Raw genomic sequence first — 27,010 nt, 5'->3', positions numbered from 1 at the left:
ACCAAACGATGCCTGCAGCCCCTTTCTGGAGGATCCAGTGACCGGAGCTGGAAAGAAAAACCTGACACCTAAAGAAACCCCTGCACTAGACGTCCCACGGCCTTTGGTGTCCCAGTATCCCTAGCCATCTCTGCTTACCTCTCCAACCGGTGGTCACCCCCAGAAGTTCTTCGTCCCCAAGTCTGCAGCCTTTGTTGCAACCTGAGAATCCCCAATCAAAACAGGGCACCCAACTCCAAACCAGCAGCCTGCTGTCGCTGTGCCTCTGCAGGTGCAACTTGGGTACTAAATCGGATCCCCCTTTGCCATGAGCCTAAGTCTAGGAACTTTGCTATCACAACCTTGTGGCCTGCTCGTGAGAAGCCACCAACCGAAGGCCCCCTGTCCTTCATTGAACAACATTGGGCTCAGCACACAGCCGCCCTAGTGCCCCTGAGGGTTTTAAGTGTGGACTTGGTTTGTATGAACCCTACAAACACTGCAAATGTACTAAAATTGAATTACTTACCTTTTGTCTAGGAAATGTCTGTGTGATATCTAGGCATTTCACACTGATTAGCAAAAGTAACCTAAAAAGTAAAGTGCACCGTAATCTGTAAAGTAACTGAAAAGTAATTTTGAACTGTTGATTTACCTGTAATTCAACCAACTGCATTTGAACCTGCATTCAACTGTAAATCACTGCATACGATTTTGCAAAGTATTATTTCACTTACCTGCACCATGCTTGGCTTTGTTCCAGAAATAAAATAACTAAATAATATTTTTGATACAAACAAATTGGTTGGAGTTCATTCTTTGAGTGTATGACATCATTTCTTGGCTGAGTGTGTACAAAAAATGCTTAACACTACCGTCTGATAAAGCTTTACAGCTCGCCCATAACTAACACAAATTGAGAGTAAGATCCTGTCTACTTTTACCTCTGCCTACCTTTGGGGTTCCCCAGGACCCTGTGCACACTATACCTCATTTTGGTATGGTATATACAGAGCCAGCTACCTACAATGTCAAATTGAACATTCACCTGTGACAAAAAGAAATTTCTATGAATTATTCACAGTTTAAAGACTTTATATTATCTCTCAGATAATGAGTTACATCTTCTAGTTGGTTACATCAAGCTTTGCCCTAGGAACATAGCCAATGATCCAAAGGTTTAGTTCCAGGTTTCATTTCCATTACATAATGAATGTAATTTTATAAACCTTTGGCATGTGTTGCTCTTTTTGTGGTAAAACATGCAAAGAAAGTGTTTATAACTATATGGACATGTCAAGAAAACCCAAACTCATTGATATTGTAAAACATCTTCGACTCATTGGCTTTCCCTTCTCTTGCTGCATAGCTCATAAGTTTGTTAGGTTTTTGTGCATTTATTTATTGCATATAGGTATATAGATAGTTAGATAGATAGATAGATAGATAGATAGATAGATAGATATAGCACTAACCTAGCTACTAGGCAACCGATTGGTGCACAGCACAGAGGTTAACAATCTGGATGTCATTGGATTGGGAGAGGTGCAGGATGCATTTGCGGTAAGGCCTGTTGTGGGTGCCCGAAATGAGGGAGGTTTAGCGGGGAGGAGTTTACAACATAGCTGAATGGGTGATGTATTGGGGTATATATATTTTCCAAACTACATTTTGATTTGTTTGTAATGTCCTAATATCAGCCGTCTGCTATAGATAGCGCACCACTGAACAAGCCAACAGTTTTGTGTAATCCAACATTAGATGCTGAATTGCATGAACCTGTTTTCCATTGTTTGATAAAAGGCAACACACAGATGCATGAAGCTTCGTATTGTGAGCTATCGATGCTAGCTATGGTACTTTCCCTTAAGTGCCACCATAATGTAGATGCCATGCTGCACAAGATTGTTTTTTACCAGTACTGTTGCTGCGGATTTTCGAAATGTGTAATGTTCCTACTGTTTCCAACTCACTTTATTTCCCACTCCATTTTGTTTGCTTTCCCCTTTGCTCTCTTTCCTAATTTCTTATGTTTTAATCTATCACTGTGTAACTTTCTGAATCTCTCTTACTCTCTTCTCTCAGAGTTCTGATGGGACGCAGCTCTCCAGGGATCATGTTTCTGAGCTTGTGTGCCTTCTAAACAACTATACTGGGTCCCCGGATTGCACAAAGCTGACTCAGGACCTTCTCCATCTGCGGGCTCGGCTTCACGTAGATGGACTTACCCTCTCTAGCACCCAGGGATTGCTGTTCAGCTTCCAAGAAGTTGTGAGTAGTGAACAAGCCGAGAACTCTCTCACACTAATAATCTAACTGATTAACTGCTGATATATTGCACATATGCCATGCAACTAATTATTTAACCTGTCTAGATGCCTCACACTTAATTTAATGTTTCTAGAAAAGTCATTTTCCCTTTGCTTTTCTTTTTATGTCCTGAGACGTGATAGTGCTTCACACACTTGCTGTGGATTGGTCTATTGAGTCACGTAATTGTGTGAGTTAAACTTGCACTACCGATCACCATACTTTTTATGTTAGCTAAGCTTTCTCTGTTGTTCCCAGTGTTGTTCATGTTCTATGTATTTTTGTTGGTGCTAGTGTTTCTTCATCGTTGGTACTCTCACAACAGCAGTCCCTGCCCCAGCAGTTGTGTATGTGAGTGAGAGATGGAACTTTGCATTGATGTTGCCAGTACTGCATCCATTGTACGAGTTGCCACCTTTCATTGCATTTGCCATAATTTCTCTTATTTGCTGATAGGAAGTTTGTACTCTAGTTCTGCATTCTGTTTCTTTTCATTGTGTTAATGGAGCTTGCATTGCTGCTCATACTGTACCATAGTGTACACGGAGCCTACATTTGTTGCTGCTCTAGCTTACCCTGCTACCGCTTTGTGATGCTGTCACTGCTGCTTCCCCTGCTTTTTCTCCTCAGTGTGTAAAATTCTTGCTCTACTGCGTCTGTGACACCTGTAGTGTGTGTCTTTTCATGAACGATTTTTTGCTGACTTCTATGTTATAGTGGTTCGATGAGTTAGTAAGGACTGCACTGCTCCTGCCTTCACTGTATTTGTTCAGTGTGCATTAGTGAAGCCAATGGTACTGCTGCCCATGCATGGCATTTTCAGTGGATGCTTTATTTTTCTGCTAGATAATACTGTTGTGGTTTTTTTGAATCCTCTAGGTGAAACTCGTATTACGGAAGCATCATATCAAACCACACTGGGTCTTTGCACTGGACAACCTGATCTGCCAGGCAGTGCAGGCAACTCTGACTGTCATGGTCACAGGTACTTTTCATTTATTGACATATTGACTTATTGACATTTTACCATGCGAAAACAGTAACCTCATCCAGATAGAGAACAGTGGAAATCATTGAGATACAGAGATATTAAGAGGTTTAAGACTTTGTTTTTGTAGCTGTTTGCATGGTCAATTTGATAGTCTAGTTGAAAGCAGCTTCACTTGCTAAAGATATCCTTGGCTGAATAAGGACACAAAGGAGTTTTCCCAGCATGCAACTTAATATACAAGAGGAATTACTTACTACAGTTTGATCTATGTTTTTTACTGAATTCAACTTGACTTGGGGAATGAAGTATTGGAAACACCATGGCTTGCATGGCCTTTAAGGATTTGGTGTGTGGTATTGTGAGAGTCTGTCTCTGATACTCTCAGAGCCCTGTCAGCCAGGGGACATAGTTTATAGGTCTGGCCTATTCAGCATATGCGCTGCCTTTTCGAGAAATGCTGTATTCGGTCTGTGGGCTGAAAGCCCACCCATTGCCTTTTTATTTGTCTCTTGGATTGTCGTTCAAAAATGCTTCCTTACTTTTTTATTTTTATTGTCATTCAGTTCATAGCATAATTATAGCAAATACAAGACATATCTAAATCAATTAATTGTACAGAGTGCTGCAAGGGAAAGAGGAAAACCAAGAAGACCAAACATTACAGACAACAGGATAATTAAACAATAATTCAAAAATAAATCATAACAAAGACGGGAACACTAATCTGGACATTCACTTTCCATATGATGTATCATGGGTTGCCAAATCTTAATCCCTAGTTGCTTTTTCTTTAATGACTTGATGCGATAAAGATTAAATTCTAGATGGAATACATTATAGAACTTTGCGCGCCACATTTCATATGAGGGCGCCTCAGGGTTCAGCCACATGGAAGCAATACACAATCGGGCAACTGACATGGCCATAAAGAGAAGGAACCGATATGGATAGTACAATGACAAAGTATCTCTATCTTTACACAACCCAAAGAGCATCAGCTCTCTAGATATCACCACATTTACATTTATGATATTAGACAAAAATTGTGCAATAGATGAGAAAAAAGGTTCCAACACACTACAATCAAAAAATATATGTACAATATTGGCCACTACAGCTTGACACCTATAACATTGCCCATTATGCATATCACCCCACTTCATCATTTTGGCCGGTGTATGGTATAAATAAACAGAGTTTTATAATGTTGAGCCCGTAAATTAGCAGTCAAAGTAACTTTGCAAGCCATGTCGATAGATTCTTGAACAAACTGACCGGGGCTACCGAGTTTAGTACTCCATTTTTCATCTTGAACATCAACATCATCACGCTGCGTAATCAACAAACAATCATATAAAGTCCCAATCTTGGCCCGTTTGTTCAAAGCTTCAAGAAGATCATTAGTAACTATATTCAAAATGCTACGGTGCTTAAAAATGAAATCCCGTAGCTGCAAATATTTAAAAAAATCATTCTGTGGAATCGCATACTTATCCATTAGCTCGGCAAATGTAACCATAACACCGGCATTAAACATATCGCCAAAACGAACAATCCCTTTATCCGCCCAAGTGCGCATCTTAATGTCCCAAAATATTGAAGGAAATAATTCAATAGAATCACAGGGAGTATAGAAATTAATGCGGTTAAGAACAATAATTTTACTTACCCATCTCCACCCTTTAAATGCAGCTAATATTGTCTTAAATCTGGTTCTTTTATAGTAGCTCGGTTCGAGAAATCTAAGCAATGCATGTTGGGATTGACATCCTAATAGCATCGAATAAATATTAGGGCTTTCAAACACCTGTGTCGCACCCCCAGTCACCAGGATTTCCATATTTTGAAGAAGGCAAGCTTAATAATAGAAAGCAAAATTCAGGACCCCCATCCTCCTCTTGAAAGTGGTAGTGTCATGTATTTTGAAGCCCGCCGGGCCGTCTTCCACCCCTTAATGAACCTATCAATAATTGATTGTAACTGCATTAGTTGTACACGTGTCAACTCCAGCAGTACAGTCCGAAAATAGTAAAGCACCCTGGGTAAAATACACATCTTTAAGATATTGCGTCGCCCCAAGATCGATAAATGAAGACATTCCACCTTTTCCAACTGTCGCTTAACAGATTGTAATATATCAGCCCAATTTACTGCTACTATCTCTTGGAGTGACATCCTAATTTTAATCCCCAAGTATCTAGCCTTGTGTGTCACTCGTAAATCATTAGGGCATAGCCCAGCAGTACACACAACCTGGGTTTTAGAAATATTTAATTTATAACCCGTAGATTTCCCGAATTCTTGTGTCACAAGCTCAATTTCACGTAGTGCTTGTTCTGGATCAGATGTTACTACCGCTATGACATCAGCATAGGCTAAGACCCGTACATGATAATCACCCACTGCCATTGATTGTAAACCCTGGGTAAAAATGCTACCTTACTAGTGATAAATCCTTCCTTTTTGTACCTCTTTTTTGTGTTTGGTTTCCTCCCTCAGTGCACCGCCCAATTACTGTTAACATTACACTTCTGTTTATATGCTCATTTGGTGGAGCTATTTTTTTCTTTGATTCCTGCTCGTGTCACTGTTTGCTCATCTTCAGGAGTTCAGCTTCAGTTCCCGTCACTTAATCTTGCTCAAATACCAAGATGAAATGTCAGATGCTGTTTTCAAAATTGCCACTTTCATTTTCTCTGACTTCAAATTGTGAGGATTTCCCACAAACCACTCGTGCTTCACTACTTATTGTTTTAGCGATCCTCGGTCACCAAACCTTAAGCAGCCCAACCATGCAGCACAGTTAAGGGTAAATCTTGGGCAACTCCCTTTGCATTTTCTCTGATGCTTGTTTATATAATGTGAACTCGAGCGATTCAAAATTTACACAAGTGCTAGTTACATTGCACAATGTCACATTAATTACTGGTAAGTATGGTTAGAATTACATTTCAAGGTCAGTGCTGGTCACCAAGATCCAGCACTGGGATCTCTCCTGATAACAGGTGAGTAAATCGGAATTCGTTGTTCGGCTGATTTTAGGTGAATATTTTAAAGTTTCAAAACTCCACACTTCCAGTCAATGTTACACAATGGAAGAAAAGTGAGTTATCAGCTTTTGGGTAAGTACTCGACTGGCAGAGTTAAGGTTCTGGGCATAGACTCAGGGGTCTGCCAGGGTCAGGTAGGTACAGTTGGTACACCCTCAGTGGCACAGGGGCAGCCGGGTGCAGAGGTAGTTAGGCCCAATGTTAGCCTATGGGCGGCAGGGGGCCTTTGGTTGGTGGCTGCTGGCAAGCAGGTCATGTGGCTGTGGGAGCTGAGCTCATGGTCACTTGCTCAGGGCAAATGGGGAAGTAGATTAGGACAAAGGTTGCACTCCCAGGGGCACTCAGGTGACTGGGTGCAGCGTGCTTTTGAGCCGTCGGGTGCTCAATGTTATTCAATGGAAGACTTGGAAGATGAACAAAGGTGCAGGCTCGGGACGGAGATTCTTCTGGAGCAAACCACTCTTCGAGGGGTAAGTTGGGATCTTGGAGGATAGGTAGGCACCCCGTAGTTGGGCACAGGGGGCCGTGGGGCGCCGGGTGCAGGTGTGTTTTTTGACGTCGGGAAATCTTACCCTCTGCTGGTCGCGGTTGGAGGGGGTCCTTGGTTGTGAGACTGCAGGCATCATCTGGGTCGTCGATGAGGGTTCTTGGGCACTGGATTTCAGGTCACATTCGCCGGGGGACGTCCTCAGGGTCTTTGTCGGCACAGGCCAGGCTCGGCGGGTGAAGAGTGTGCTGGATTCGCGGTTCCTGGCTGGCACCAGGGGTGTTTCTTGTTTGAGCAGAACCAATGCTCATGGGAGTCCCAGTCTCTAGATGAGCAAGGCAGGCAGGCAGGTCCCCTGGGGTTTTCAAGGTTGCTGTCCGCAAGAGACGCCGGGATTTAGCAGGAGCAGGTTCAAGGATCAAAAGGCCAGTAGGACTGTGGCCAAGTCAGTTGGTGTCATCCTTTTGTTAGCAGCTGCATGGCAGATCGTCCTTCTTGTTCTTCTTGTTTCGAAATCGGGATCTGAGAAAGGAAGGTTCAGGGTGCCCCTGAATACTACATTTAGGGGCGTTACAGGTAGGGTAAGGGCAGGGACCAATGGGTCCCTGTCCTGGGGTGAGTACACCCCCTATCCCGCTCCTCTCCTGTGGGAGGGTGCCCTATCACTGATTGGGCAGGGCTCCCCATCCTCAAGATGGCCGGAACCCGGAGTTGTGCTTCACCTCGCCTCTCCCACCTGAGGGGTGGAGTTGACACAGGCTGGCATACCCCCTTTCCTCACTTAGGGTTTCCCGCCAGAGAACACTAACTTAAGTGTAACCAAGCGCTTTATAAAATTATTATTAGAGTGGGGGTCAGAATCGGTGGGGGCCAGTTGCTGAGTACAGCAAGTTGCCTAGAGAAGCCCACAAAAGCGGCATGGCTTTGAAGCTTCCCCTGCCCATCCTGGGGTAGGAGACCCAGCACCTCACCCAGGATGTGCAGGTGTTGCAGGCCCAGGAGAGCGGAGGGCTCTCTACCCAGGGGTCCAGCAACATGGCTGCTGTGTGGCAGCCTAGGCAGCCTCTCAAACAAGATGTGGATTGTAGGTTAGGTTCAGGGGGCAACTCTAAGTTGCCCTTTGTCGTGCATTTTACATTAAATCTCACACTGGCATCAGTGTGGGTTTAATGTGCTGAGAAGTTTGATATCAAACTTGCAGTCTTCAGTGTAGCCATTATGGTGCTGTGGAGTTCGTAATGACATTCTCCCAGCACCATATACTCTTAATGGCATCACTGCACTTACAGTGCCCAGGAATGGCCCTGGGTACTGTAGGGGCACAGGGCTCATGCACCTGTGCCCACACCACTGGCATAGTGCACCCAACTAGAGGGGTGACTGAGGTATGCCAGGGCAGTGGGTGTGTGGGCATGGCACACAGGGATGTGTGCCATGTCCACTCTGTTCAGTTCTTCACCAAGTCACTCAGCCTGCAAAGGTTGTGTGTGTGTGTGTGTGTGTGTGTGTCAGGGTACAGGGCCCCTAAGGGTGGCACAATCAGTGCTGCAGCCCTTAGGGGTCTTCTCTGGTCACAGTACCCTGGGTACCATTTACCAGGGGCTGACCTGTGGCCAGCGATACCAATTGGGGTTAGGTTTCACACAGTTTCAGGGAAGGAACACAGGCCCTGGGTACCTGGTTGGCAGGAACCCAGGGCACACTCAGTCAAAGTACATCAGCCATTTAGCAAAAAGTGGAGGCATACCATGCAAGAAAGATGGCACTTTCTCACACTCACCTCCAGCCACCTCTGCCAACTTGAAGTTTCCACGATGCCTCTGTAGGGGCAGTAAGACGAAGGGGAGGGGTGTTTGCTAACAACGAGGGCTCTGTGGATTGAGTGGGGCTGTGGGCAAACTGTGCTACCATGCATGGTTAATGAGGGCCTTAGGCACAGGATCTCCCCCATTGAAAACAGTTCTGGGAAGTCAGGTAACAGGAGGAAGGAGGGGTGTGAAAGCCATTGGTTCGTAGCTTTCATTATACATGGCCCGTAGGTGCGGGGCTACTTGAGAGGCAGTTATTTTTAAGAATTCGATGGGAGTCCCATTGTGCCCCATTGTCTTTCCAGAGTGGATTTGGCTTATGGCCTTCTGAATCTCTTTGTCTGTCAAATCTCCATCTAGGGCTTCTTTATCAGTCTCAGAGTATTGGTATGTTGCTATCAGAAAGGAGTTGATGGGAATCGTCTGCTGTGTATGGAGTGGAGGGGGAATATATCCGCTCTAGGTGATCTGCGAATGCCTCCGCTATATCCCTGGGATGTGTAATCGTCTTGCACTCTGGCATAGTCCATCTTGGCACCCATCTATCCCCTTGCTCTCTCTATTCTAGCCAGGCCAAAGTTTTACCGGCCCTATCGCCCAGTTCATACATTCTATGTTGCGTATTAAGGTGTTAAGTCATCATGTGTCCCCGTGCTCTGACCTTGTATTCCTCTTGTTTAAGTGTGAGACAGTGCAGTGTGTCTTCTGATGGCATACTGGTGTTATCAAGTTCCAGCTGTTGGAGCTCATCTGGCAATTGGACTAGCTGGTGACGTTTATTCTGGATGTAACCTGTCTTCAGAGACCGGGCTTGTCCCTTCAAGACTACTTTGAAGGCTTCCCATATAGTTAGTGCCGATTCAACCGAGCCAATGTTCTCTTTAAAGTAATTGATGGTTTACATGTATAATTCCTCTTTGATGTCTGGAATGTTCAACAACTATGGGTTTAGAATGATAGTGGTCCGTGGATGTTGTTCCCAGTGTGTAAGTTCGACCCTAACCGCGGAGTGATCGGAGATATCTCTTGGCAGAGCATGGGGGTTTCGGAAGTTACCAATTGAGGCTGTGTGCGTTAGGAAGTAATCGATACGGGATGAGTTTTTGTGCTCATTAGAGAAATAGGTGTATTGGGTTCCAGCTGGTTGTAACGTACGCATACATCTGTCAGACCCATAGCTGTGGTAAGTTCTTCCATTAGCACATTTGGACGTGCCCCTGGCCGTTGTGGGTGTCTGTCTATTGTGTCGTCCATGGTCATGTTATAGTCCCCTCCCAGGATCAGGGTCCCAATTGGAAGGTTAGTTAATATTTTGCCTAGGTCTGTCAGAGCTTCCTTGCCCAGTGCTGGCGGTAGGTACAGTGAAATCACATTAAGCGCCCTTCCCTCCCACTGGGCCTCTAAGACCGCAAATAGGCCCCCGGGATCTGCTCAAGTACGCCCCACGATAAGAGCCAGGTTCTTTTTAACCAGAATACCTGTTTCCCGAGATCCTGTGGTGTGGTCAGCATGTTCTAGGAGCTTATAACCCCACCTTGTGAGGGCTTTACTTTTATTGCCAACCATGTGTGTCTCCTGCAATAATACCACATCAGGAGCCTGTCTTATCTGAAAGATACACTTTAGTGATAGATTCCTTACCTTGGAATATCCCCAGACGTCAGACTGGATCCGGAAAGTTTTTTAGTCAGCAGTACCCTGCTTGTTGGTAGGTTGCTTCATGGGGCTCTGCGTCCGCCACTTGCGTCGTAAGCGACGAGATTACATCACGGAAACTACTTAGGGCGCCACCCATGTGCGCTGACGTAAGTTCTTTCTTTCTCCGCGCCAGCAAGCGCAGATCCGGTTAGAGCATGTTCCCTAGTCACTTTTTGACTAACTTTTATGAGACTTTTTGTCTCTACTTCTTTTTGAGTCTGTGACTCCTGGTGCCTTGCAGGGATGCCTGGGTTTAAATCCTGCGGGGCCTGCTGCCATATGATGTCAGTGGCCGACCCCCATGTTCCTATTGTCTGGCCATGGCTCCGAAGGCTTTGAGGGAGCAGTTCCGAAAGCTACTGGAAGCCCGGCAGTCGTCTCAGTGCCGTTCGAGGTCCAGGGGTCTCTCTAGGGACCGACCGCGGAGCCATCATCATCGCTCCTCGGGGTCCAAGACTTCACCCTCGGAATCTGGTAAGAGTCGTCGCAATAAAAAGTCGAAGAAGTATGTACGCTCTCCGACCTCCCCCCGTCAGTCTCTGGACACGGACAAGGGGGCTAGGGGTCCTTCTCACACGGCTCCATTGGAGCCTGAGAGTCCAGCGGCCTACCTGCCGTACCCGGTCCGTAGGCGACTCGGCCCAGGTGCAAGAGTTTCTTGCCTTCATGGACCGCCTTTTCAGGCCTAGGGCTCCCACCAGCGTGCCTTCGGACCCCACGGTCCCTATTGAGGACCTTTGCTTGCCCCCGGCGGCTCCGGCCCCGGTGCCGCAGGGTCCTCCGCCGGTGGCTCCGGCCCCGGTGCCCCCTGCGGCTCAATTCCCGGCGCCGCACTGGGTTCTGTTCGTCCCACCTCTGCCCTTGTGCGAGTTTCCAGGCAATTTGGCTCCGGCTTAGGACCCTAATTGGGATATGGAGCCGGATTGGCGCCGTTCCCTGCGTCGTTGGAGCAATTCTTTTCCCCTGTGCCTCCCCCGCCGCTGCAACCTGTGTCTCGGGCCGTGGAGGAGGGGGATGACTGGAAGGGGTTGTAGGACCCTCTTGCATGGCAGTGCGAGTCCGAACATGAGTGGGCCGAGGACTCGGAGGATGCAGGTGGCCTTGACCTCTCCTCTGAGCCTGGGTTTGTGTCTCCTCCTGCTGTCATGGAGGAAGGCGCTACATACACTGTGGTGCTCCGTAGAGCAGCTGAGGCTCTTGACCTTGATCTGCCTACTGTTACCCTCAAGACGAACCTCCGTACTAAAGTGCTTCAACCCGCGGCAAGTTCTATGGAACCTCTGCTTCCGTTCAATGAGGCCTTGACGGATGTTTTGATGGGAACCTGGTCTAGACCAGCCACAGGGGTTCCTGTGGATAAAAACTTGGCCAGGATTCACCGCCCGGCACCGGGTGACCCTGCCTTTTTAACAACTCATCCGACCCTGGAGAGCCTGGTCATTCAGGCCTCCACTTTCCAAAGTGCATTCCCTACCTCCCCGCCGGATAAGGAATCGAGAAAGCTGGAGCAGTTTGGTAAAAAGTTGTATTCCTCTGCCAGCCTGGGGCTGCTGTCAGTCAACAGAGCATGCCTCTTGGGGCGCTACTCTCACGCTGTGTGGGACACGGTGGCGCAAACTCTGCCCCAGTGCCCGGAGGAGTTCGGGCTGTGCTTTCCCAGGCTTTTGCGGAGGGGAAGGATGCAGATGAATTTCGCCATTCGGTGTGGGCTGGACACAGCAGACTCTTTGGGGGGGCCATCTCCACAACGGTGGACTTGCGTGGCCATCCCTGGCTGCGGTCCACGGGGTTTTCGGGGGATGTCCAGAGTTCCCTCATGACATGCCCTTTGATGGTACTTGCCTGTTTGGATATAAGGCAGACACTGCGCTGAAGCATTTCAAGGACTCTCGAGCTACGGCCAAGTCCTTGGGTATCTCCACCACACACCCGGCCAGGTCGGTCTACCTTTCGTTCCTTTCGTGGCCACGGAAGGGTCTCCTCTACACGTTCGTTCAGCCAGAAGCCTGCGCAGAACCAGCCGCCGCGGGCGTGGTGGCTGCCGTGGCGGCACAGGTGGCCAGCGTGCAGGTCAGTCCACCTCCGCTCCCGCAGCATCCGCCTCAAAGCCTTCCTAGTCCAAGCTTTGGTGTGCACCCCACGCCGGTGGGCGGCAGGATTCAACATCACCTCCCCCACTGGCGTTCTGTCACTTCGGACAGGTGGGTGCTGCAAATCATCTGAAGGGGCTACTCCCTCCCCTTCGAGTCTGCCCCTCCAGCCATCTCACCTCAGTTCCACATTATGTCTGGGGACCACTTTGCACCTTTCCAACAGGACGTCCCGGCCCACTTGGCCAAGGGGACCATAGAGCCCGTTCCTGGACCAGAAGTAGGCCGTGGTCTTTATTCCCACTACTTTCTGGTCCCCAAGGAGGAGAAAGGGGGCCTGCGCCCCATCTTGGACCTCAGGAACGTCAATTGCTTCCTCCTTAAGGAGGCGTTCAAGAGGTTTACTCTGGCTCAGGTCTTGACTGCCCTCGACCCTGGAGACTGAATGGTAGCGTTGGACTTGAAGGATGCATATTTTCACATCCCGTCCTGCCGGCCCACCGGCGTTACCTGCGGTTTACGGTAGGCCAGGAGCATTTTCAGTTTGCCGTGCTCCCCTTCTGCCTTACCTGTACACCTCGGGTGTTCACGAAAGTGATGGCCGTGGTTGAAGGTCATCTGCGCAGGTCAGGGGTGTCAGTCTTTCCCTTCCTCGACGACTGGTTGTTGAAGGCGGGCTCGCCCCAGTCAGTCGACACCCACCTTCAGACTACGGCCGACCTTCTGCATTTGCTGGGGTTCTCCATCAATGTGCCGAAGTCGCATCTGAGTCCTTCTAAAAAGCTTCCCTTCATTGGAGCGATTCTGGATTCGATGCAGTTTCTGGTTTATCCTTCCGAGCAGCGCATCCGGGATATTCAGGCTCTGATTCTGATCTTTCAGCCTCTAGCCCTGGTTTCAGTCAGGATGACCCTCTGGCTCCTGGGCCTTAAGTCCTCCTGCATCCTGCTAGTGGAACATGCCAGGTGGCATATGCAGGCACTGCAGTGGGACCTGAAATTCCAGTGTGCACTGCATCAGGGCAACCTGCCGATCATGTCCAGATCTCGGAGGGCACTGCACGACAATTGCAGTGGTGGCTCACAATTCGCAATTGGGTCAATAGCAGATCCTTCTCCCTTCCCTAACCGGAGCACACAGTGGTGACAAATGTGTCCCTCCCGGGATGGGGCGGCCACTTGGGAGAGGCGGAGATCAGAGGCCTCTGGTCTCCGGCAGAGTCCCGGCTCTATATCAATCTTTCAGAGCTTTGCGCGATCCGACTTGCACTGAAGGCATTCCTTCCCTCTGTCCGGGGAAGTGTAGTGCAGGTGTTCACGGATGACACCACCAGCATGTGGTATTGCAACAAACAGGGCGAACTGATTCTAGGGTTAAGGTCATCCCTTTCAGGGCCCTAGTTTCATGGCACCATTGGTCAGTTTCTTGCATGGCTCTGCGTTCCTGGCGCGGAAAGTAGTGTACAGAACTGATGTCAGCGCGCATGGGTGGTACCTAAGTAGTCTACGTGACGTCATCTCGGCGCTCACGGGGCCACACAACGCCACCTACCGACACGCCGGGGGTACTGCTGATGAAAAAACTTTCCGGGTCCAGTCTGACACCTTGGGATATTCAAAGGTAAGGAATCTATCACTAACTAATGTCTCTTACAGATAAATCGTTACACAAGTAGTAACTTGTGCTTTAAGTATTGCTGAAAAATTCCACGTTTGATTTTGTCCCCCATCATGTTCACATTCCAAGTAAGTATAGAGAGTCATGATTCCTTTTTATCCCCCATCATCCAATATTAAGGCTTAGCATTCTCAACTAGTGTAACTGGTGAAGCATGGCCCTGCTGGTCTCCCCTGCAGCTGAAATCAGCAATGGAACCTGTGCATGGCACTATGCGATCACTACTTTGCAAATCGAACAATCCTTGAGAAGGTGAACACCCATCCTTCAACCCCCTTCCATCCCCCATTCCTGCCATCCTGCCCTTAGATTTAAAACAACTCACTCCCCAACTAGGCAGTGTGCCTCTCTCCCTCCCAAAAATACTGAAAGATGTGGGCTAGTTGTCCCCCCTTCCCCGCTAATAGCTATTGGTCTTATGCATGCAATCTTTTGGCTCCTAACCCAACTAGTAAACGGTCTAAGTGTCACACCTCATAGTTGGGCATCTTTGATTGTGAAATTCCGAAAATCAAGTCTACTTGTGACCCACATTTCAGTAACATCTTAAGAACAGTCTCACCACTGCAGTGGAGCACATTGTTGAGTAGGGTTCCATGCAGTCCCGACCTCAGGTGTTATTTTATCACCTGCGCGTCATCTCTTTTTTAGCGGAGTCGTCCTCAGGTGGAGTCCCACTGTTCTCTCTGTGCGACCTTGGTCCTCAGTTTCAATCTCAACGTTGGCCTCCCACTCTGCCCCACCCCTCCCACCAGTCCAATGCGTCTTCTGGTGAGGTAAAGAACCACGTTTTGCCGTCTGATTCCACTCTGAGTTTCGCTGGAAAAAGCGTGGCATATTTTACTTCCCGAAGCTCTTTCTTTACTGTCTGGAAGCTTCGCCTTTAGGCCTGGACCTTAGTAGAAAAATCTGGGAAGAACGTGATTTTGTTATTACCTAGCTTAAGTGGAGAGTTAGATCGTGCCGTTTGTAGGATGATGTCTCTGTCTCTATAGTTAAAGACACGTGCAATAAGTGGCATTGGGAGGGCTCCTGACTTTGTCCTACCTCCTGGCACTCGGTGCGCTCTTTCATTCGAGAAATAACTGGATAGTCTCTTGGACTGTAGAAGTTTCAATATGAAGTCTTCCACATAAAGGTCACTCCCTGGCCCCTCTGCCCACTCCGGCACACCTAATATACGTATGTTATTTCTTCGAGCCCTCCCTTGATATTCATCATGTTGTTGCATCATCCGTGCCTGCTGACTTTGAAGTTCGGCGACTTGTGTCTGAAGTTGAGACATAGCAGCCTGTAGCGATGTCTTTACTATTTTGAGGTCTTTCACTTTGTCATCCATTTTGCGCAAAGTCTGCCCGTATAAGGGACACCTCCTATGTTGATTGAGTCGAAGGAGGTGCGCACTCCTCTGATAGCTTCCAAGACATCGTGAAGTGTAGGCTCCGACGGCGGTCCAGGATTGTTCTGCGTCTCTGGAGCCTTCCATTTGTTGCTCTTCGCTATCTTCCACCGACTTTAGGCAAATTTAGCTAGCTTGTTGTGCGCATTTGCTTTCGGTCCCTTGCCATGTCAGGGCTGTGATGCAAGTGGGAGGGTACTATGTCGAAGATCAGTCTAGGTAGTCCCCCTTCGCCTAACCAGCGAGGATGCCTTTCCCGTGTCGACCTGTCAGGTTTCCATAGGACCGATTTCTGATAACCACTATGTCCAGTTGTCCTCACCACGAAATGATAGTCTGGGCCCATCAAGGATGCCGGCGGCGTCTAAGCACTTTCCTTTGACCAGGGTACAGCAGTTGGTGCACCTGTCTGCTCCCACATGAGTTGCCTGTATCAGGATATCCTTTTACCTTATGCCATTGCTCACCTTGGATGGGATTATTTATTCCCCTGTCTTGGCGTCAGCTCTTTCTCTGAGGGGATCTTGGTTACCTCCAGGAGTATGTACATCTTTTCGGGGCCCTACCGGGTCTCCAGGTATGGGGGAAGTTCGGTTCGCTGCAATCGTGTATTTGGCCCACTAAGGCCAACAGCAGCCTTGGGTGCCAGCGGTTGATCCTCAGGCTGTCCGTACCTCCCGCCGCTGTTACAGAACCCTGGGCCCCACCCATTGCGTGGAACGTCATCCTTGGTCTAAATCGGGACACTAGCACACAATTAAGCAGTCTTGTCCTCCCTTTGTAACTTCAGTGTGAATCCCACACAAATAGTCATTAGCCACAAGGAGCTAGGCTGTTCATGGGGGGCCCCATCCACTGGAGTGTCAATAGTTGCCCGGGCCCCTGGAGAGGTGCTCAATTCTAGGCCTTGCCTGCGTCAGGAGCCGGGGCCCTGATCATTGGCCTTTGTGGTGGTATGGTCCTGTTGCCACTTCCGATGATACGCGCCCCACTTCTCCGTAAGTGCCCAGGGCTCCAAGAGATGCGTGCGGTTCTGGGCCTAGTGGGCCTCCGAAGCCGGGACCTTGAGTAGCGGCCGCCGCGTTGTTTCGCCTGTATTGCCGCTTACAAGCAGCCGCCTCAGCCCCGCGGGCACCGGTCGTGGCCTCAGTCGGGCCAGCCAGCGGCCCAGTCCGGATCAGAGGGTCGGCTTCTGCTGACCCCCTAGTGTGCGCTCGCTACACTGACCTCTAAGTTGCTGTCGGAGGTCTCCGCCTCACCATGTTGGTGCTTTCGCTATCGTCGCTGCGGTTCTTCGCTTTACACGTCCCAGCGGAGTTTCATCGCACAGTCACCGGCAGCAGTGGACTGTAGGGCTGGTGAGCCATCTTTAAATCTGGTTTACAGCCTTTACGGGCACAGGATTATGCAGGATAGACAGCGAGGGTGTGGGAGCCTCTAGCTAGCAGCCATTCACTTCGGCGCTAGCCACGCCCCCCCCATAACCTGACATTTGACCTCTTGTTGAAGCGCCACAAATAAGATAAGAGAAATACAGCATTTAAAGGCATCTTTATTGCTTGACATTTGCGACCCACCAAACATCATCTCTCAATCCATCAGTGGGTCAGGACCCACAGTTTGGGAAACAGAAGTGACACTCTAGACAGTGCAGATTGACACCAACACAACAATGATCCTATGAACGTTGTCACAAATGACTTTTTTTCCTTTGGAAGCTCCATTGCAAGACTCTTTGAAACACAGATGTGCTTCCCTTCATCCGATCGCCATGGACATTGTACCTTAACATTTTTCTGCAATCAACCGGGCAAGAAATGCTACTCATTCACACACACATTATAAAGACTGGGTATTCAGATAAAGCCTTCACAGTCGAGTCAAGCTCACGTCTACAGAAACCCAGCACTATATTGTGAGCAAGGATTTCTCAGGGCCTGCTTCATGAAGAATGCAAATGACAGAAAAAATACATACTTTGCAATTTATTTAATAGCCCTTACCCATCTAGCCATAGAAGGCATCTTGGAGGCTACTGACTCTTCTACAACAATTTAAGAACTAGGAACATCCACAGAGGAAAATGGGAAGGATATCAATGCATGAAGAGCAATATCCTTCGTTCAATCCAAATGCAACATTTGTTTTCTGTGTCATAAAACAGAATTCGTAATGTGCCATAGGGATATAGTAGAAGACTGTGGATCTAATGAAAACCCATATAGAGTAATCTAGGCCAGTGTGGGAATTTGCTAAACGGACTCGTTTTTTCTTTCTTAAGAGAAGCTGTAGCCTGACTGCCTGACCAATAGAGATTTGTATATGACTGGTCTCTGCTTAAGGTGACATCGTGGGCAAAAATAATGACTGTAATGTGGCCCAAACGATAGCTAGTGGCTAAGATCAATTCAAACATTCCTTCTGTCTCTTTGTTTGTTGCTAGTTCTGAATGGAACAGGTTATCGCTCTGCACATCTGAGCTGGACAAGGCTAGAAGGACTGCCTCCAGACAGGTTCCAAATTCTTTTGCCAAACTGAGTACATAGGTTGTTGCATAATGAGTCACATCGGCATACCACCTGATTGAGGTAAACCCTTCTGCCTAATTGAGTACGATATGCTCCCTGGTTTTCTATAAGAGTTGCTATCTGTGAACAGGATGCTGCCGCTTTATTTATTGCAGGGTGCTGGAACCTAACAGAGTTGTGAGGACTATTGTCTGATTGGGTGTTGAGAGCTGCCCTTTAGATCTACGGAGTGAGAGCTGCCCTTTAGATCTACGGAGTGAACATCTGGTAGGATACAATGGATAGTCTCCTAACTTGGCATTTGTAATTGCATTTATATAGCACATACTACCACTGACGAGGCGTCAAAGTGCTTTTTTGGCGATAAGCACCTTACTCCGGAACCCAAAAAGGATTAGTGGTGAATTAGTGTAGGGAAATATGAAATTCATTTGAGTGGTAGACATGTTAGTCTGTTATTTGGATAGAAAAGGATAGCTCACTGCTTAATTAAAATTGATAAAGGGAGGGGTAGCGGAGCACAACAATAAGGGTGATGTGGCTTCGGCCGGCTGTTCTTCTATTTTACTGCCGCCGTGGGATGGGTAGGTTCTGACCCGCCGCAGCCTAGAGCATCCAGGGGACTCCCCGCCGCTCAGGCCTTCCCAGGGACAGTCGGTGGGGCCCGACCATCATGGGTTTAGGGCAAGGACCATCGCAGTAGCACTTGCTGCCTTGATATACAGGTTGTATATGGAAGTTTCTTCGATTTGGGGGAGACTTCGCTATTAATTGATGAGCAACCATAGGTCCTGGACCACACCATAGGCGAGGGTTGAACGAAGCCACATCACCCTTATTGTTGTGCTCCGCTACCCCTCCCTTTATCAATTTTAATTAAGCAGTGAGCCATCCGATTAAAAAATTTTCTAATGGACTCTACTGACTTATTTTTAGCTTTCACTCACGCTCACAATTGCACCTTTTAGGTCCCTTACACGCATGCACCCATTGGCCAGGAATAAAAGAACTCCACCAAAAGAGTAACACTACGTGTTGCCCGGCAGGCATTGCACCGCCAGCTTGTCGTAGGAGCAGGAGGCCAATGATGACACGATACAGTTATTTGGACGGACGGCTACTGTTGTCCAACCTTCTAATTGTGTGAGGCATCCTAATTCCGAAAAGGGTTTACTTAATTCCCTGTTGTACACTCCTGAGAGTGGCTGTCTCTCTCCTTCTTCCCCTTCCTCCTTCCCCCTCCCTAGGGGAACCTTGTACAATTGTTGTATATATCTTTCAATTTTATTAACATATGTGAAACAAACCTATAGTTGCTTTCAACTAGCCTTCTTTATAGATTGGTCTATTGTTTATTCACTTTTGTCATGCTTCCTCTACATAGTTCAGCTATCTTCAGCCATAGGGTAACTTCATGTGAGAAACCGCATTATGCCCATTCAGGAGGAGCACATCCATATGCAAAGTAATTCCTTCAGTGCCTTAGACAACTATGACAAAGTGTGCTTTTAGAGACCAAAATAATATTTTTGCTTTTAGCTGTTTTATTTTTGATTGATGGGGGCCCGATAGGTTGCTACACAACAATAAAGTTTTGCAAAAAGCAGGACTCAAAAAACAAGCATTGTCCCAGTCAGAGGCTGACTTCCAGTGCCAGATCTAATGGTTTGCCAGTAGTCGTTTAACATGATCCACAAGAAAGAGTTAGAATCAGGCTTTCTGTGCCCTTGAGGTGTACAAAATAGGCGTCCGCAACAGTAGCGACTGGTGCTTTTAAAAAGTGTCGGGCAGAAAGTTAAATATAAAGTTCATTTGAATTTGAATCATACATGGGTGTGGGTGGAGGGTGCAAGCTCTTTTTTCCCCTGCAAAAACGTTGAGAAAAGAAAATTGGCTATAATGTTATTTTTATTTTTTTGTATAGTGACCATTTACTCACAAAAACATAGCTCTCTCCCAGCAGTCACGCAGACACATCAATCACCATCCTTCCTGCAATCACGGAGACCTCATCCTGCAGCAGCTCCAAATACTCTCTGCCCCTCCCCCACTTACCCCCTCAAGACGGTTCCTGCAGTGTGTTGAGTATACCAAGAAAAGGCTCAAAACAGTAGCAGGAGGGGTGAAGGGCGAAGCTGCTGGCTACCCCCTGGGAAGTGCCAGTTTGGGGCAGAGCATACATGATCTGCCCTCTGTCTTTACAGCACGTTCAGGGCCCAAGAGACCAGGAATCAGAACAGCGACTGCTGCTACTATCAGTATATTTTCAAATGTGGCCACCCTTAAATAGGTCTTGAGCCCAGAACAAGCAGTAAAGCCAGGACAGAAAACTGATTCCCCAAAAGTTAAATTTGGAATTGTGTGGAGTTCCTACATACACTCTTTAAAACAAGCATTTGCAATGCAGTAGGTCTTGCATTTGCGAGACCTGGAGCAACTGGGATGGTAAATTTAAATGTGGGTGCCAAGCTGAAACAAAGCCTGGCGCCCGTGTTGCAAACATGAAAGCGGGCGCTGTGCGGAAACAAAGCGCGGCACCCGTGTTGCAAACATAAAAGCGGGCGCTGGGCTGAAACAAAGCGAAGCGCCCATCTATATAAAAGTTATGCGCATGGCAGTCCACATGAAACTGGGCGCTGTGCTATAACAAAGTGCAGCATCCGTGTACAAAAAAGTTATGCGCGCAGCTGCCCATGAAAGGGGAGCCGTGATGAATGATTAGTAGGAAATAAATGAACTGTGGTTGGCAAGTGCTGCTCGGCATAAGATGGAAATTATGTATTGGGAGCACCAACCAATAAGGAGCCAGGAAAGAAGAGCAACGCAGGAGGGAACTAATGGCAAGCAGAAGGCGGGACTCCTCTCCGTGCAATGATTACAGCAGGTTTTCCAAATAGCGCATGTGCACTGCCTAGGCTCAACCTAAAAACTGGACAATGTCAAAGAGTAAATGTAGGAAGCTGGCTCTGAATATACTATACCAAAGTGAGGTATAGTGTGCAGAGTCCAGTGGAACCCCAAAGGTAGGCAGAAGTAAAGTTGGATAGCACCTCACTCTCTATTTGTGGTAGTGTAGTCGAGCAGTTAGGCTTTATCAAAGGACAGTGTGAAGCATTTGTTGTACACCCTCAATCAGCAAATTAGTTCACACGCTCAAAGACTGAACTTCAGACCAGTTTTTGTATAAAAATACTATTTTTGTTATTTTAGTTATTGTTTTGACTTGCAGTATTGTTTCTGAGAAATGCAATGCTTTGTAAATACAGTAGATATAATTTGTATAGGATATTCAGTAAGATTACAGGTAAGTTATTTTTGAGATTACTTTTCTTACACAGTGTAGTATACCTGGATACTACACTGTGACATTTCTTGTAAACAGGTAAGTAAAATCGTTTTTCTTCGTACAATTTTAAAGAATTTTTTTTAGGTTTTCAAACTCCATACTTAGAACTTTTTCCACAAAAAACAGCCAATGTTATCCTATGGAGCAAAATAGTGTTATCGGTTTTAGGGTAAGTATTCAGTAGTGGAAGTTGATGTTCTGGGGATAGACTCAGGGGTCCCCCAGGGTCAGGGATGCGCTCTCGTTACACCCTCAGCTGCACTAGGGCGGTCGGGTGTAGAGTGCTGAGGCCCAATGTTGTCCAATGGGAGATAGGGGGCCTCCGGTTGGTGGCTGCTGACTAGCAGGCCACTTGGTTGTGGGAGCAAATCTCCTGGACTTTAGCTTACGGCAAATGGGGAAACAAAGTAGCACCAAAGGTGCACCCTCAGAGGCACTAGGACGGCCGGGTGTAGAGTGCTGTTTTGATGTCTGCCGCCCTGTTGTTTGCAATGGGGAATCTCCAGTTTGCAAAGGCACTGCAGGCTTTGGGACAAAGGTCTTCTGGCGGCGACCACCACTTCGAGAGGTAAGTTGGGATGGTAGGGGTTGGTTAGGCTGCGTTGGTTGGGCCATCCAAAGCCGTCGGGTGCAGGGGTGTCTTTTAGGGTCGGATCTTCTTACCAGCTGCACAAGTTACTTACCTTCGGTAACGATATATCTGTAAGAAACAGTAGTTAGTATTAGATTCCTTACCTTAGAATATCCCCAGGCGTCAGACTGGATCTGGAAACTTTTGCGTAGCAGTACCCTTGCGCGTCGGTGGGCGTCATCTGCAGCTCCGCGTCCGTCGTCGGCGTCGTTGGCGCTGGGATGACGTCGCCGGAGTACTTAGACGCCGCCCTCGCGCGCTGACATCAGTTCTTATACACAGCTTTTCCGCGCCAGAAACGCAGAGCCTTGATAAAAACCAACACTGGTGCCATAAAACTAGGGCCCTGAAAGGGGATGACCTTAACCCTAGATATCGGTTCGCAGAACGGGGAGGATGGGTGGGGCGGTAAGGAATCTAATACTAACTACAGTTTCTTACAGATATATCGTTACCGAAGGTAAGTAACTTGTGCATCTGAAAGAAACAGGTTAGTATTAGATTCCTTACCTTAGAATAGATACCCCAGCAATACCAACCCCGGTGGTGGGTCTGCGAACCAATGATCACACCAGAAAGTCCTGGAGGACGGAACGGCCAAAGAAGCCATCCCTCCGGACTTGGCTGTCCAGGCAGTAGTGTCTTGCGAACGTATGCAGCGAGGCCCACGTAGCTGCCTGACAGATGTCCTGCAAGGGGACTCCCCGGCCCAGGGCAGTAGTAGCCGCCGTGGCCCGAGTGGAATGGGCCCTCAACCCAACAGGAGGCTCCTTCTTAGCCAAATAGTAGCATGCCTTGATGCACAACACGACCCACCGATAGATGGTCCGTTTGTGACCGCCTGCCCCTTCTTAGCGCCCACGTAACCAACAAAGAGTTGGTCATCCACCCGGAACTGGCGTGTGCGATCCAGATAGTATGACAGCGCAAGTTTTGGGTCCAGACGGTGGAGCCGCTCTTCCTCTTTAGAGGGATGCGGAGGCGGAAAGAAGGTGGGCATGGTTATGGACTGCCCGATGTGGAAGGCTGTGACTACCTTGGGCAGGAAAGAGGGTCTTGTCCGCAACTCAACCATATCCGGATGGACGGAAAGGAAAGGAGGCTTAGAGGAAAGAGCCTGGAGCTCACTCACTCTCCTGGCAGAGGGGAGGGCAACCAGGAAAGCAGTCTTAAGTGTAAGAAGACAGAGAGGACAGTTATGAAGCGGCTCAAAAGGAGCGCACATCAGGTAAGTCAGAACCATGTTCAAGTCCCACTGGGGCATCATGAAAGGAACAGGGGGGAACATATGAGTGATGCCCTTCAAGAATCTGTTAACAATCAGGAACTTGAACAAAGAAGGCTGATCAGGTAGCCTCAAAAAGGCGGAAATGGTAGAAAGGTAGCCCTTGATAGTGCCCAGAGCAGAGGAAGAAGAGAACCTCAGAAAGGGGGGCAGAGAGTGGATCCACAGCCTTTGCCGTGCACCATGCCACAAATCTGTTCCACCTGCAGGTGTATACGGACTTTGAGGAGGGACGCCTGGCTGCCAGAATCACATTACAAACTTCAGGAGGCAAGTCAAATGGCCTCAACTGTCGCCGCTCAATCTCCAAGCATGGAGGTAGAGACTGGACAGATTCGGGTGGAGGAAGGTCCCCTGCTGCTGCGACATAAGGTCCTCCTGAAGAGGCAGATGAATCGGGGGATCGACAGACATGCTGAGTAGCTCTGGATACCAATATCTTCGTGCCCAGTCCGGAGCCACAAGGATAACTTGGGCCCGGTCACGCCTGATCTTCTTCAGCACTCTGGGCAGAAGTGGTATAGGCGGAAAGGCGTACAACAGACCGCAGCTCCACTCGCGACAAAAAGCGTCTCCGAGCGAGTGCCGCCATGGAAATTCCAACGCGCAGAACTGATGACATTTCGCGTTCTCTTCTGTGGCAAATAGATCTAACCAAGGCTCTCCCCACTGCTGAAAGAGGCCTTGCGCCACGTCCGAGTTCAGACGCCATTCGTGATCCATCATGCACCGACGGCTGAGTTTGTCCGCCCTGGCGTTCAGGGAACCTGCCAGTTGTTGAACCACCAGGGTCACGCCCTGATGTTCCAGCCACTGCCAGAGGCCCAGAGCCTCCTGGCATAGGGTCCACGACCTCACCCCGCCCTGTTTATTTCAGTACCACATGGCGGTGGTGTTGTCTGTGAACACCTGCACTACACTCCCCTGGACAGAGGGGAGGAATGCCTTCAGTGCAAGCCGGATCGCCCGCAGCTCCAGAAGGTTGATATGGAGCTGGGACTCCGCCGGAGACCAGAGGCCTCTGATCTCCACCTCTCCCATGTGGCTTCCCCAGCCCTGGAGGGACGCGTCCGTCACAACTAAATGCTCCGGTTAGTGTAGGGAGAGGGATCTGCCACTGACCCAATCGCGGTCCGTGACATAAGTTGCCCTGATGCTGGGCCCACTGAAACTTCAGGTCCCACTGCAGAGCCCACTTCCGCCACCGGGCGTGATGCACCAGAAGGATGCAGGAGGCCATCAGCCCCAGAAGCCGCAGCGTCAACCTGACCGAGACTCGGGTTAACGGCTGAAAGATCTGAATCAAAACCTGAATATCCCGAACCCGCTGTTCGTGTGGATAAACCCGAAACTGCGCCGAGTCTAGAACCGCTCCGATGAAGAGGAGCTTCTGAGAGGGACACAGGTGTGACTTCGGCACATTGATGGAGAACCCCAGCAGGTGCAGGAGGGCGGACGTAGTCTGGAGGTGGCCGACGACTGTCTGGGGCGAGCCCGCCTTCAACAACCAGTCGTCGAGGTAGGGGAAGACTGAAAGCCCTAACCTGCGCAGATGAGCTGCGACCACCGCCATCACTTTCGTGAACACCCGTGGGGTGCTGGTAAGGCCGACGGGCAGCACGGTAAACTGAAAGTGCTCGTGGCCTACCGTGAACCGCAGGTAACGCCGGTGGGCCGGCAGGACGGGGATGTGAAAATAAGCGTCCTGCAAGTCCAATGCTACCATCCAGTCTCCCGGGTCCAGGGCAGCTAAGACCTGAGCCAGTGTCAGCATCTTGAACTTCTCCTTCCGGAGGAAGCTGTTGACGTTCCGCAGGTCCAAGATAGGGCATAGGCTTCCTTTGCCCTTCTTGGGTACCAGAAAGTGGTGGGAGTAACAACCACACCCTATTTCTGGCCCAGGAACGCGCTCGATGGACCTCTTGTCCAAGAGGGCCGTAACTTACTCTTGTAGAAGCTTCAAGTGATCCCCCGACACGCGGTGGTACTGCGGTGGCATGGCTGGAGGGGACGCCTCGAAGGGGAGGGAGTAGCCCCATCGGACAATTTGCAGCACCCACCTGTCCAATGTGACAGTGCGCCAGTGGAGATGGTGATGGCGAACCCTGTCCCCCACTGGCGTCACATGGGCCTGAAAGCTCGGACTAGGAGGGTTTTGAGGCGGATGCTGCAGAGGTAGATGTGGACTGGCCTCGCCGTTGTCCCCGACCGCCGCCACGGCGGTTTCCACATCCGCCACCGTGCTGGATGGTCGTCTGCGGCCTGTGGCTGGCAGGACTTGTGGGGGCGCCACGGCCTTGGCCACGAAAGGGGCGAAAGGCAGCCGTTTGCTGGCACGGGGCCGAGAGGCCCAAAGACTTGGCCGTAGCCCTGGAGTCCTTAAAGCGCTCAAGCGCATGGTCTGCCTTGTCGCCAAAGAGGCGACGGCCATCAAACGGCATGTTCATAAGGGTGTTATGGACATCAGCTGAAAAGTTGGTGGACCTCAACCAGGCGTGGCGACGAATCGCCACTGTCGTTGCCATTGCTCTGCCCAGTGAGTCCGTGGTATCCAGCCCACACCAGATGGAATACCGTGCCGCATCTTGACCCTCCGCAAGGGCTTGGGCGAGTTTAGTCCGGGCCTCCTCCGGACATTTTGGCAGCACGTCTGCGACCGTGTCCCACAGAGAGTGGGTGTAACGGCCCAAGAGGCATGCGGTGTTGACTGACCGCAACCCCAAACTCAGGGAGGAGAATACCTTTTTCCCGTATTGCTCATACCTCTTGGATTCCCGATCGGGGGGAGCCGTTGGGAATGTGGTCTGGGAGTTAGAGGCCTGGATGACAAGGCTCTCGGGGGTGGGGTGGGTGGACAGGAAGCAAGGGTCGCCCGGAGCCGGGCAGTGGCACCTGGTCACAATCCTATCCACAGACGGACCTGTAGTGGGCTTGGACCAAGTGCCCAGAAGAATGTCTGACAAGGCCTCATTAAAAGGCAGCATAGGCTCGGCCGAGCTTGCCTGCGGTTTAAGGACCTCAGTGAGGAGGTTAGTCCTCACGGCCGCGACGGGGAGCTCAAGGCCCAAGGCCTTGGCAGCCCGCGGCAACACCACACTATAGGCAGCCCCCTCCTCCATAGCCACGGTAGGAGGGGAGACATAACCAGTGTCGGGCGAAGTGTCCAGACAACTGGCCTCCCCAAGCTCACCTGTCCAGTCCTGAGAAGACTGACACTAACGTGTCAGAGGGTCCTCGGACCCCTCCCAATCCACCTCATCACCCATCACCTGGTACTCCGGTTCAAACGATGGGGCCGGGTCGTAGAAGTAAAAGTCTCCCATCGGCGTCGAGAGTGGCGCCGCTCCGACGCCGGACCCGAATCGAGGGTAGGACCAGGGATGGCGTCGTCCTGGGACGGCGCCGGGGGTGACACCCTAGGGGCCGGCGCCGGGGGCGACAACCTAAGGGCCGGTGCCGGCAAGGTCGTGAGGTCGACCGGCGACAACCCGGAGCCGGATCCGGTGGGGCCCTGCGGCGTCTGGACCAAAGTCGCCGACGACGCCGGGGCCGAAGCACCCGGCCTGCGTGGGGAGCCAATCGGGGCCGCTTGGCCCGAAGGCGCCGCAGAACCTGACGGAGGAGCGAGCGACCTCATGGCCATGAGGAAGCACTCGATCTCTTTCGGCGTCGCGTTCTGCCCATGGACCGGCGGGTATGGAGCAGGCCGCGACGCCTGCGGCGGAGGTCGC

General features: G+C 49.6%; 1 protein-coding gene across 2 annotated transcripts in view; it reads left to right on the top strand.

Annotated features, from left to right (window-relative positions):
• The window catches only part of LOC144823334 (mitogen-activated protein kinase kinase kinase 6-like), a 1,091,718-nt gene that overhangs the window by 898,273 nt on the left and 166,435 nt on the right, over positions 1-27,010 (top strand). For both annotated transcript variants that reach the window (XM_078681777.1, XM_078681776.1), the window contains exons 23-24: positions 2,065-2,250; positions 3,169-3,274. In XM_078681777.1, the coding sequence (XP_078537903.1) occupies positions 2,065-2,250; positions 3,169-3,274 (292 nt within the window). The remainder of the gene's footprint in view (positions 1-2,064; positions 2,251-3,168; positions 3,275-27,010) is intronic.

This window comes from Lissotriton helveticus, chromosome 3_1 (genome assembly GCF_964261635.1).
Source record: "Lissotriton helveticus chromosome 3_1, aLisHel1.1, whole genome shotgun sequence".
Taxonomy (NCBI): domain Eukaryota; kingdom Metazoa; phylum Chordata; class Amphibia; order Caudata; family Salamandridae; genus Lissotriton; species Lissotriton helveticus.
This window is presented reverse-complemented; position numbering and strand designations above follow the sequence as displayed.